This window comes from Urocitellus parryii, chromosome 11 (genome assembly GCF_045843805.1).
Source record: "Urocitellus parryii isolate mUroPar1 chromosome 11, mUroPar1.hap1, whole genome shotgun sequence".
NCBI lineage: Eukaryota > Metazoa > Chordata > Mammalia > Rodentia > Sciuridae > Urocitellus > Urocitellus parryii.
Window position 1 is genome coordinate 115,252,770 of NC_135541.1, and position 12,121 is coordinate 115,264,890.

General features: G+C 45.8%; 1 protein-coding gene across 1 annotated transcript; it reads right to left on the minus strand.

Moving 5' to 3' along the window:
• Positions 1 to 80: 80 nt before the first annotated feature.
• On the minus strand, positions 81 to 2,567 carry Klhdc9 (kelch domain containing 9). Its single transcript, XM_026380562.2, has 4 exons — positions 1,912 to 2,567; positions 1,500 to 1,656; positions 1,218 to 1,416; positions 81 to 481 (listed from the first exon to the last, which is right to left on the minus strand). Exons 1-4 carry the CDS (start codon positions 2,436 to 2,438, stop codon positions 315 to 317), a joined length of 1,050 nt encoding a protein of 349 aa, XP_026236347.1. The 5' UTR covers positions 2,439 to 2,567; the 3' UTR covers positions 81 to 314.
• Between the last annotated feature and the right edge of the window lie 9,554 nt (positions 2,568 to 12,121).

The window sequence follows — 12,121 nt, forward strand, 5'->3', positions numbered from 1 at the left end:
TGTAGCTTGGAACTTTCTCCCAATTAGGGGTGGAAATTGCTTAAGGGCAAGGGACAGTGTATGATTTGTGGGTTTTGTTTCCATGGGGTTAATGGCTCACAACCTCAGAACAGACTCAAACTGTGTCCTTTCCCTTGCAAATAAAGATGTGTCTACTTATTTACTGCCCTTCAAAAAAAGAAAATATTTAGAGACAAATGTCGATTCTCAATTGAAATTTAATAAGCACTTGAAATGAGGCAGATAGCAGTGGTGATAATGCTTTATGGGTTTGCAACCAAACAGAGTCTTGGCAGTGTGTTTGACACTATTTTTTAAATAAAGAGGTCCAGGATGCAAACCTGTGGATTAGCTGTCCTGCCATCCTCACCAAAACCCCCAACCAGGTAAAGCTGATCATTCCAAAGACAGGTTCGATGGCCCACACGTTTCAGCCCACGGTCTGCACAGGGGAAGTGGAACCACAGAGAAGGAGATTTGCCTGTTGGATAGGGGCAGAGGATGATTACCGAGGTAGAGATGCACTTTTTCACCCATGGGACTCTTTTTTTTTGGCCTCTTAGAAGTTTGACCCAGGAAAGCTCTACCACTGAACTACACATCCAACCCTTTTTATTTTGAGATGTGTACCATCTCACTAAGTTTACAAAGCTGGCCTGGAACTTGGGATCCTTTTGTCTCAGCCTCCTGAGTAGGTAGGATTATAGGCATGCCCCACCATGCCCCGCCATGCCCCATAGGATTCAACACAACCAAGTGTTTGTCCATTATTTTTTTTTTCCTCACTCGATTTGTGGGCCTCTTCAATAGACCCACAAATATTCTGTGTACTCCTTGTAAAGGAATTCCTCCTCCCTACCCCATACTTGTTTTTGTTTGGTACCAGAGATTGAATCCAGGGACACTAAGCCACATTCCAGCCCCTTTTTTTTCATTTATTTTTTTTGGTAGCAGGGATTGAACCAAGGGGCACTCAACCACTGGGGCACATCCCCAAACCATTTTTTGTATTTTATTTACAGGCAGGTCTCACTGAGTTGCTTAGAGCCTCGCTAAGTTGCTGGGGCTGGCTTTGAACTCGAAATCCTCCTGCCTCAGCCTCCTGAGCCGCTGGGATTACAGGCATGCCACTGGCCCTCCATACTCTTTATAGTATTTAGATTCTCCTCTCTTCCCACCTCCCCTCACTTCCCTTCAGCCATTAGTTTGACTCTCACGGGTATCATAGATGTAGAGGTCGTTGCAGATGGTGTCTCTAGCTCTGGTCAGACTTTCTCCACCAAACAGCACAGCAAAAGGCCCCACCACAGAACATGAGTGATGACGCAGTCCCCGGGGTCCTTGCCGGGACCCCTGCCCCTTGCTCACAAGCCTTGCAAGCTGTTCCATCAAACGAGGGGCAATAGGAGGTTCCTCCTTGGGGGAGAAAGAAAGGACTGTCTGTAGGGTTTGGGGCCTCACAATTTTAACCCCCTTAGTATGATGTGAGCAGATAATACCTTAATCTTCCCTTGACTCCATTGCCCAGCTATTTCGGGTTCAGCGGAGTTGCAACCCCCAAAGAGCAATAACTGATGACCAGGGTGGGGCCCAGGAGTTTGGAGCAGGGCAGCACAGTGACCTGAGCGGGAAGCTGTGTGGTAGTCTTCTTTGTAGCTGTGGATATGCAGAAATTCAGCTCTGAGTGGAGTTTTCGGGAAATGTAAATTTACTGCCTTTTCCCCACTACCCCTTGCCGAGGACAGAGAGGATGCCTGGGTAGATCGCAGGGAAAGCAATGTTATAGAGGGTTCAGCTATTTTAGATAGAGGAAAGAGGGTGGTGGGGCGAGGATATGGATTATTTGCCTGAAAAGTTTTATTTTTGCTTTCCCAAAGTGTAATGAAAGGTTTTGGGCAGGGGATACCATACCAATAGGTGCGGGCACTCGGGTCCAGAGTTAAGGTGTAGATGCTTCCATATCGTCGCTGAGTGCGGGTACCACCCTCTCGGCCAGCCACCCTCAGCTCCCGATCGGAAAGGCGAGTGCAGGTGTGACTACTGAGGCCAGCAGGAGGGCAGTTGTCAGGGGTCGCAGTCCACGCTTCCCACACTCCATGCTCTGTGTCCAGCACCTTCACTGTGTCCTGGCGTCGCGACCCGTCCCAGCCGCCCACCACGCAGAGCCAACGCCCGCCCACGTTTGCCGCGTCGTGGTGACTGAGCAGGGGGCTGTCCCTGGCTTCCAGCCGCACAGCCTGGCCCTCAGTTGGGTCGAAGACCACCGTATCACTGCTGGGCTTTCTCGCTCCACCTGTTAGAAGACCCCCCACCAGATAGAACCGTCCCCGCAGTTCGGTGCACGAATGGAAGGCCCGAGCCAGAAGCGCGTCTCGAGCCACCGGCCGCCAGCTCCAGCCCGAGACCCCCACCCGACTCGGGGGCATCGCCACCGCCATGGGTGCCGAGAAAGCAGCGGGGTCTGCGTCCCGTACCGCACCCCTACACGCGAGGCCAGGCACTTTTCCTTCCGTGAGCCTCCCTGGGAACCTTCCCTCTAGGACACCGGCCCAGGTCCCCCACCTCAAGTCGGTGCCTCCTCTCCGCGGTCGCTTAGCAACCACTGCAGTGGCTGCAGCGCGACCGCTGCAAACTGAAGGTCGCAAAGCGCCGGTTACCATGGAGACAGGAGACCTGGGGCGCTACCAGGAGTGATAACGGTTGTATCGCTCAGGCGACAGCAGATGTGCTTTGTCAATCATAATCCTGAAAGATTGTTAACCTCAGAAAGTCGAGGAGTATCCAGCTCCTCAGAAGAATCCCTGTTAGCTGACTTGACACCTGAGGTTCAGGTGAAGCGCCACCGGGACGGGGAGGGACTGGGTCCTTTTGGCTTCAATGTTTCCAACTTGGATTGATTTCCTAGGGATGAGGCAGGAAGCACTAACGTGTCAGAGGGTGAGGAAGTGAAAGTGGACTGAGCCCTGGCCTGGGAGTCACGAGATTGGGTAGTCCCAGATATTCCCAACTCTCTAGGTCCCTTCAGCTTTCTCATTTATGAAATGAGATGTTGATTTCTCTCAGGTGTTTTCTAGACCATTCGGTGGTAAAGGCCTTGAAGGTGCGAGAGTCCTCTAAGCTCTGGCCACTAGAGGGTAGTAGAACCCAGTCTGTCAGGGTCCAATGGTGGGGATGGAGGGAATGGTGTGCGTGTGTGTGTGTGTGTGTGTGTGTGTGTGTGTGTGTGTGTGTGTAGGTAGACGTGTGCTTGGTTTAGTTGGGGTCTGGGAGGGAAAATCCCTGAGGGATACTTGAGGCTTAGACGAGTTTTAACTACAGAGTCCTGGGAAGAATATCTTTTTATTTCATTTTTTCTCATCAGACCCCAACAATTTACTGAAACGCAGGCACTGTGCATTTGGAACTCAGGATTAAGGGCAGGGAGTTTCTCCTGATAAGATCCAGGGCAGAGGAAGCTGCCCAGCCTTAGAAGATGGGTGGGGGTGAAGTCGAGGAGGAGTGAGAAAAACACATTCCTGCCCCTCCCTCATATCTTCCTTTTATTCAAGGCAGGTTCCTGAACTTCTTAACTCTGTCCCTGCAGGACCCAGTGAAGAATGAAGAGGCCCAGATCTAAACGGACTAGTTTCAGCTGTGGGAGAAAATGCAGACATATTTCGTAGCCCAGCTGGTGTGGATAGAAATAGGATCTGTTTCTGCCCCAGGGTTGAGCTGTAAGTGGAAATGACGGCTTCTACTTTTGCCTTTGGTTTCTACCCATCAACTTGCTTCCCACTATGCCAGAGAAACTGAGGTCATAGAGAGTGGCAAGGCACTAGGACAAGGTGGCACACATCTGTCATATCAGCAACTCGGGAAGCTGAGGCAGGAGGATCTCAAGTTCTAGGCCAGCCTGGGCAACTTAGTGAGATCCTGTCTCAAAATAAAAATTAAAAGAACTGAGGATGTAGCTCAGTGGTAAAGGATCCCTGGGTTCAATCCCTAGTACTACAAAAACAAACTAGAGAGAGAGAGATATATATACACCAAGGCTTCAGTGGGGGTGGACATATAATTCAGGGGGCTGACAGTATAGCAGGGCTTTTTCCCTCCTGATTCCAACTCTTGGTCCTCAGAGAAAACAGCATAGAGAGGGTATGGGTAGGAAGGCACAGACTAGAAGATTATCAGGATGGGTTTCTCACCTGATCAGAAAGCTAAGATTCAGCAATCTCAAGAGTTGCTGCCCAGCCAACTATAGCTTTCCCTATGCCTGTCAGGCAAGATTCTCAGTTTTCCAAGATCATGCTAAAAATCTCTTTAAAAAGCAACAAGGCTGGGCAAGGTGGTACATATCTGTAATCCTAGGGAGGCTGAGGCAGGAGGATCACAAGTTCAAGGCTGGCCTTGGCAACTTAGTGAGGCTCTAAGCAACTTGGTGAGAACCTGCCTCAAAATAGAAAGTGGTGCTGAGGATATAGCTCAGTGGTAAAGCATTCCTGGGTTAAATACCCAGGACACACACACACACACACACACATATGTATATGTATATATATATATACACGCATACACACATACATGTACACACACACACACACACACACATACACACACACACCTGGCATTATGGTGTAACCCTGTAATCCCAGCTACTCAGGCAGGAAGATTGCAAAATAAGTTTGAGGCCAGCCTGGGCAACCTAGTGAGACCCTGTCTCAAATTAAAAAAAAAAAAAAAAAAGACTGACAATAGAGCTCAGAGGTAGAGCACTTGCATAGCATGCATGAGGCCCTAGGGATTTGATCCCTAGCATAGCCAAAAAAAATAAAATAAAATAAAATAAAAAACAAGACAAAACCACAAAACCAAAAAAAAAACCCAACAACTAAGCCACATAAAATTAATTTCTAATGTCCTTTGCTGAAATCTGAAAGCCAGCCTTCTCTCTAAGGCTTCTGTCTTACCTCCCAACAGGTAGAATCAGAATTGACACACTTCTAAAATTAGGCTAGGAACTGGGAGGTGGGGTCACTTTGCCAAAACTTTATTGGCCTACATGTCCATTTTATGCTCTTGCTTGTGCCTGTTTTGTTCTGCCAGAATGTTATTTTCTGCCTCTTCTAGAGAAAAATGGGAACTCCCCACCCCAGGGGCCTTTCCAGCTTCTCTCTTCCAGCTTTGTGTTTCTGGCTCCAACTTTGAGCCTTAGCATTGGCATTTCACTTGGTTGGACATGGAGCCTGAACCACACCCTCCTTGACCATACCTTGTCCAGTTCTCTACCTCCTCCAGTTCCACCTGGTGTGATAGGTAGTCTGTTCATTGCTTTGCCAACTCCAGACTCGGGGAGAGAAACTTTCCAGAACTTCTACTTCCTCTGCTTAGACTGAACCAAGCTCATATTTTGGAGGAGACAGGAAAGAAAACAGGAGGTAGGGAAGAGGGGAGAGGGAGAGGAAAAACAACCAACAAACACTTAGCATGATATTTTCAGTTCCATTCATTTACCTGCAAATGCCATAATTTCATTCTTCTTTAAGACTGAGTAATAGTCCATTGTGATATATACCACTTTTTCTTTCTTTCTTTACTTTTTTAAAAGGTATTTGTGTCTCTCTCTTTTTTTTAAAATATTTATTTTTCAGTTTTTGGCGGATACAACATCTTTGTTTGTATGTGGTGCTGAGGATCGAACCCAGGCCGCATGCATGCCAGGCGAGCACGCTACCACTTGAGCCACATCCCCAGCCCCCACTTTTTCTTTATTCATTCATCTGTTGAAGGGCATCTAGTTTGCTTCAATAGTTTAGCTATGAGAAATCGAACTGCTGTAAACATTAATGTGGCTGCATCACCATAGTATGCTGACTTTAAGTCCTTTAGTATAAACTGAGGAGTAGGATAGCTGGGTCAAATGGTGGTTCCATTCCAAGTTTTTCTGAGGTATCTCCATACTGCTTTCTCCATACAATTTGCAGTCCCACCAGCAATGTATGAGTGCATCTTTTTCTTCCACATCCTCATCAACACTTATTGCTTGCATTCTTGGTAACTGCCTTTCTGATTAGAGTGAGATGAAATCTTAGAGTAGGTTTGGTTTGCATTTCTCTAATTCCTAGAGATGAACATTATTTCATGTTTGTTGATCCACTCTATTTCTTCTTCTGTGAAGTGTCTGTTCAGTTTCTTAGCCTATTTATTGATTGGGTTATTTGTATTTTTGGTGTTCCGTTTTTTGAATTCTTTATATAACCTGGAGATTAGTCTTCATCTGAGGTACATGTGGTCAAGATTTTCTCCCATTCTGTAAGTTCTTTCTTCACATTATTGATTGTTTCCTTTGCTGAAAAGAAGCTCTTTAGCTTGAATCCATCCCATTTATTGATTCTTGATTTTACTTCTTGTGCTTTAGGGGATCATTGTTGAGTGGTGGGAACTAAGGGCACAAGAGGGAAGTACCTAAGTGATCCCACCTGTGGGAAGTAGGCATTCAGAAATTTCTCTTCAGGTCTTACTCTGTTTCAGATTTTGTCTCAGCCACTTTAGATATCTTTACATATCTCCTCTTCAATAACACCAAGTGTGTTTGTGATTCATCTTTTTATTTTAATTAGTTGTTTTGGTTCTGGGAATTGAAGCCAGGGGCATTCTACCATTGAGCTACATCCCCAGTCCTTTTTATTTTGAGACAGGGTCTTGCTAAATTGCCCAGACTAGCCTCTTCCTGCTTTAACCTCCTGAGGTGCTGGGATTACAGGCATGTGCCACCATATCCAGCTTTTTTTTTCTTTTATTTTTCAATGTATCTTTCTAAATTTCCTTCTGTCTCTCACTGTTTGAATTTATGTGTTTCTCTCTCTGGGATGCTGCACTTTTTTTCTTTGCTGAGCTGAGCCAGCCATCTGACTTTCCTAGAGAAGTTTTGGAACTTTCCAGAAATGGCCAGACTTCCTTCTGTCTGCATACTAGAATTGTATCACCACCTTGAGGGCCCCTGGGCATTGTCATAGGCTTTGATTACTGATGAAGATTTGAGTGAGTGGGACCTCAATAGGTGGGAATTTTACAGAGACTAGGATTTCACCATAGAACACCTTAGTGGGTGGAGTCCTGAACCCAAGGAGGGAAACAGACTAGCAAGGATTCCCAGACCTTTTTATTTTTTTTTATTTTGAGACAGGGTCTCTATAAGTTGCCTAGGCTAGCCTCAAACTTGTAATCCTCCTGCCTCAGCCTCCTGAGTTTTATGAATGACCAGCATGTACCATGGGACCCAGGTCATTGTCTCTTTCTTGACCCACAGCCCCATATTCTGCTTTGCAGCTGTCATATTTTCCTGGTGCCTGGTCCAAGGGTGATGTTTGATTGTAGGGTCTCTGATGTGTTCCCCCAAGGAAGCTGAGATTTCTTTTGTTTTTCTTTCTTTTTGTTTTGTTTTTAAACTGGGCATTAAACCCAAGAGTGCTTTTACCACTGAGCCACATCTCATGCTTATTTTCTATTTTTTATTTTGGGACAGGGTCTCACTAAGTTGCTTAGGGCTTTGCTAAGTTGCTGAGATTAACTTTGAACTTGTGATCCTCCTTCTTCAGTTTCCTGAGCCTCTGGGATTACAGGTCTGCACCACCGTGCCCACTAGTGGAAACTGAGTTTTGTGGTGACAGGAGTTGCCAGGAAGTGGCCATCTTTAGTTCAGAAAGGAACCACATCCTTAGCATCCAAGATGGACGTTTGAACACTGGAGTGTGTGAAGTCCTCTGGACTTCACCTGAAGATGTCCCTGGTGATGTAGACTCAGTAGGCCAGGTTGATCTTGGAGGGCTGCTTCTATACTGTCTCATAGGTAGGCTCCCTAGAGCAGCCTCTTTGCATGGTTGGGTTGGGGACAGGGGAAGAATGTGGGACCCTTACTGGAATCCATTCTCTTACCAAATTCTCAGGACCCCCCTAACCCTTATTCTTGTCCCTTCTCTGCTGCTGCATCTTCTGCTGTCATCTTCCATTGTCATCACTTGGAAGACTTTGGTTTCCATGAAGGCTTCTACTGTCACCCTTTACCAGCCAGGACCTATTCTAAGAGCCTCCTACAAGCGCCAGAAGTGGGCACAGCGGCACATACCTGTAATCAGCAACTTGGGAGTCTGAAGCAGAAGGATCACAAGTTTGGGGCTAGCCTTGGCAACTTAGTGAGACCCTGTTTCAAAATGAAAAAAATAAAAAGGGCTGGCATGTAGTTCAATGATAAAGTGCCCTGGGTTCAATCATCAGTACTAAAACCAACCAAACAAATGAAACTACCAGCCCATTCAGAGACACAGGGTCAAATAATATAGACGTTTGTCTCTTAACCCATGTTTGCTCCCTGATTTTGCAGTAGTGTGTTTATTGAAGTTGGGTGAGAGCAAGAGGAGGAGCTTTGCACAAACTGGGTCTGTCAAGAAACAGGACCCAAATGTGCCTTGTGTTCAATTTCCTCTTCCCCTGGGTGTTCACCCCTGCATTAGAGCCCTCAAGGAACCAGCAAACCCAGGCCCCTGAGCCCAGAAGGATGTTGTTAGGCAACCAGGAAATGTGATTATCATTAAAGATGGGACTGGGTATTAAAGAACCGGAAGTCTTGCAGGATTGACAGACAGAGGGAACACAGCACATGGCAACATTTAGTGGAATATCCTGGAAAACAATATGCTACCATCCTAATATTGGACACAGTGAAGCTCCAGTTGGAGGGAAGCAGTGGTATTTTTCAATGAAGGAATAGGGGCTAGAGGCCCTGTGTTCTGTATGGGGGTCTCTCCCCACACGTCCATGGATGAGGAACATCCTTGGGAAGAGCTGAAGAAGTAAATTTGAAGGGTTGAGGATGTAGCTCAGTTGGTAGAGTGCTTGCCTTGCATGCACAAGGCCCTGGGTTCAATCCCTAGCACCACCAAAAAAAAAAAAAAGTAAATTTGAAGCTACTACGTGCAGTGGTTTCAGTCCTGGCGATGGGGTCAAGTTCTATTACCAACAATCTTTTACCATGTCATTCAGCTCTCCAACACCTTTCTGTACAAACCATGTAGAAACCAAAAGAATGAGCAGATGGCACTGAGAGACAAAGCTGCCTAAGTGGATTGTAAACATTTTGTCCATACCCAAACTTCTACTTACTCACATTCTGACTTATTATTCACTCTCTTTTCTCCCAAAGCCCAAGGGTCTTCCCCAAGTCTCTGACCCTTTTCTAACCTGAGATCTCACTGCAGACCAACTGCTCATTAAGGAGCTCTCTCATCTACTCCTACCCCTAATCCTGCCACCCCACCCCACCCCTTCTCACCTGGACCCATTCCCTCCCTCCCCCACTCATCCAGTTTGACCCTCACTCTCACTCTTCTTCTCCCCCACAGCACTCCACCCAACCTCATCCCTCCCTGACTCACCTCAAGTCCCATTGACATAAACAAAAATGTCAGCACAACCCACTCCAACCGGTTTGGCTTAGATGTGCAGCCTGTCATGGGGACAGAGATTGGTTTAAGCGGATGCTTGGACACATGCAGATAATGAATATCCACAGTTATAATGTATACAGAGACAGCCCCATGTATGTGCATCACGAACACATAGAGCTAAGATGGAGAGATAGATACAGTGTGTTATGGTTGTTTATGTCTCAGTTTTCTCCTGACTTAGAGCAGGTCCCTTGTGTTATGTGTGCTGTCACCTCCCTTGAACCTGACACAAAGTGGAAGGTACATGTGGAAGTATGCACGCAGTGGATGCCATGCACACAAATACACATGCTAAAGATGCCACTGTGGCTTGAATTGTTCCCATTCTTAGGGCTCAGTATGTGGGTAGGAGGAGAGTAGGTAGTGAGGCATGAGGGAAATGGGGATTCATTATAGAAGAAAGAATTGGACCCAGAATACCAGACATTGCTTTTTTTGTAATGGGGTCTAAACCCAGGAATACACTGAGCTATATCCCCAGTCCTTTCTATTTTTTATTTTGAGAGAAGGTCTCACTAAATTACCCAGGCTGGCCTTGAATTTATGATCCTCCTGTTTAGCATTCCAAGTTGGTGGGATTTATAGGCCTGTGCTACCATACCTAGCCAGGCACTGGTTTTGAAAATCTTCTCCAACTTATATTTTCTTCTAGTGTTTGCTTTGGAATGTGCCTTCCCCAGTCTTCATCCCGGAAGAGGGTAAGAAGGCCTAAGTATGAGGCATATTCTCCAGAAGCATGGCCCTTGTGAGATATGCAAAATTGAGGGAATGAGGGAACAAAGAGTCTTAGAGATCCCCACCTCAATCAAAGTCCTGGGAGCTCTCTGACTCTGGTGCTCCCCCTCAGGCCTGGTAGCATCCTTTCCCCAATTCAAGGTTTCCTCCTGTGTTTACTAGAACATGACCATTACCTTAATACAACTTCTGGAAAGTTCTGCTCCCCTTCAGTGCTCCATAAGGCAAGAGTTGGGGGTGAGTGATTAAGGGTCCCAATCAGGGGCTGAGACATCCTGACAGGTAGCATTTTGGAAGAAGGAATATATTGTGAATGGAAAGGGTGAAGGACACTGAATACCCAGCTTGTGATCTAACTGCTTTCTCACCCCATACCTCAGTTTCTACTATGGTTTCCTATACCTGGAGGGGTGAATCCGTGGGAAGTAAAGGAACTCCTCTGAAAGCATGTGATAGGATCCAAGGTGTGATAATTATAATTATAATACAGGATGCTCCCCCTCCCATTCCCCCTGGCTCTACTCCACCCCTGCCACACTGGATCTCAAAGCAGCATCAGGGTGGGGCTGTTCCCCTGGCACAGGTGGGGACCAGAGTCCTGAAGAGGGGAAGGGGTTTGCCAGGGTGGAGGTGGAAAGAAACTGGGGAGTTTTGGCATCGAGCCTGGCCCTTGAATCTGTTTCTGACCTGCAAGAAATAGCCCTTGAAAAAGAGATCACTGCCATGGTCATTGCTGAGAACTGGGATCCAGAGCCAGAGATGGGATCATAGTCCAGAGGCAGGATTAAAGTCCAGGTCACATCCCAGGTTCAACATGGTAACTATGGTGAGTTGGGATCTCTACTTCCTGACTCAACCTCACTACCTTCTCTATACTGACATTTATTTATTCAGAAATGCATGCCTTCAACAAAGATGCATTCAGTTTCCATTAGCTGCTATGAATTGTCCTGGTATGGATGACTGAGACAAGATTATAAAACAGGCTTGACTTTCAAGGAGTTCACAAACTACAACTCTCATCCTGTCCCCTCATTTAACATATTTACTAAATCCCTGGCACACAGCAGGCTTCAATCAATGTTTCTTGAGCTAAAGCTTACAATTTAGTTCAGGAGATAAGATGTGCACAAATTATGAGCACATAAGCTATAATAAAGAGACTAACAGAGGATGAGAAAGAATAGAAGAGAGAAAGATTAATTTTGGGTGGGAGGAACTGAGAAGACTTCACGGGAGATGTGGCATTTAAGGTCAGTTTTGAGAGAGAAATAAGATTTGACAAGTAAGGGGCTAGGGGTGTAGCTCAGTAGTTGACTGCTCCCAGGTGCAAGGCTCTGGGTTCATCCTCCCTCCCTTCTAAAAAAAAAATAAATAAATAAAACTTTTTTTTGACAGGTAGAGTTGGTGGGGTAGTGGCGGTAAATATTCTACATGAAATGACTCCTTTTCCTTACTGCTTCATGGTTCCTCCTTCCTGCCCCTCTCCAGGCAGAAAGACCCTTCTGTAAGATTTTAACCCACATTTTTTTTTTTTTTGCACTTACGGATTATATCATTTACTTGGTAAGTCCAGAAGTAGATTATTGAAACAGTGAAAAAAAAATAACAAGGTGAATACCAGTGATTACAGATAGTTCTTTTTTTTTATTGGTTGTTCACAACATTAGAAAGCTCTTGACATATCATATTTCATACATTAGATTGAAGTGGGTTATGAACTCCCAATTTTTACCCCAAATGCAGATTGCAGAATCACGTCGGTTACACATCCACAATTTTACATAGTGCCCTATAAGTAATTGTTGTATTCTGCTACCTTTCCTATCCCCTACTATCCCCCCTCCCTAACCCACATTTTTTTAAAGATAACATCTTTATTTTTTTTTTTTTTTTAGAGAGAGAGA

Coding starts and splice junctions, on each gene's coding strand:
- Klhdc9 (XM_026380562.2), bottom strand. CDS start 2,438: ATGGCGGTGGCGATGCCCCCGAGTCGGGTGGGGGTCTCGGGCTGGAGC. Junction 1,657..1,911: donor CCGAGTGCCCGCACCTATTG/GTATGGTATCCC, acceptor GCATATCCACAG/CTACAAAGAAGACTACCACA. Junction 1,417..1,499: donor GGAGTCAAGGGAAGATTAAG/GTATTATCTGCT, acceptor TTCTCCCCCAAG/GAGGAACCTCCTATTGCCCC.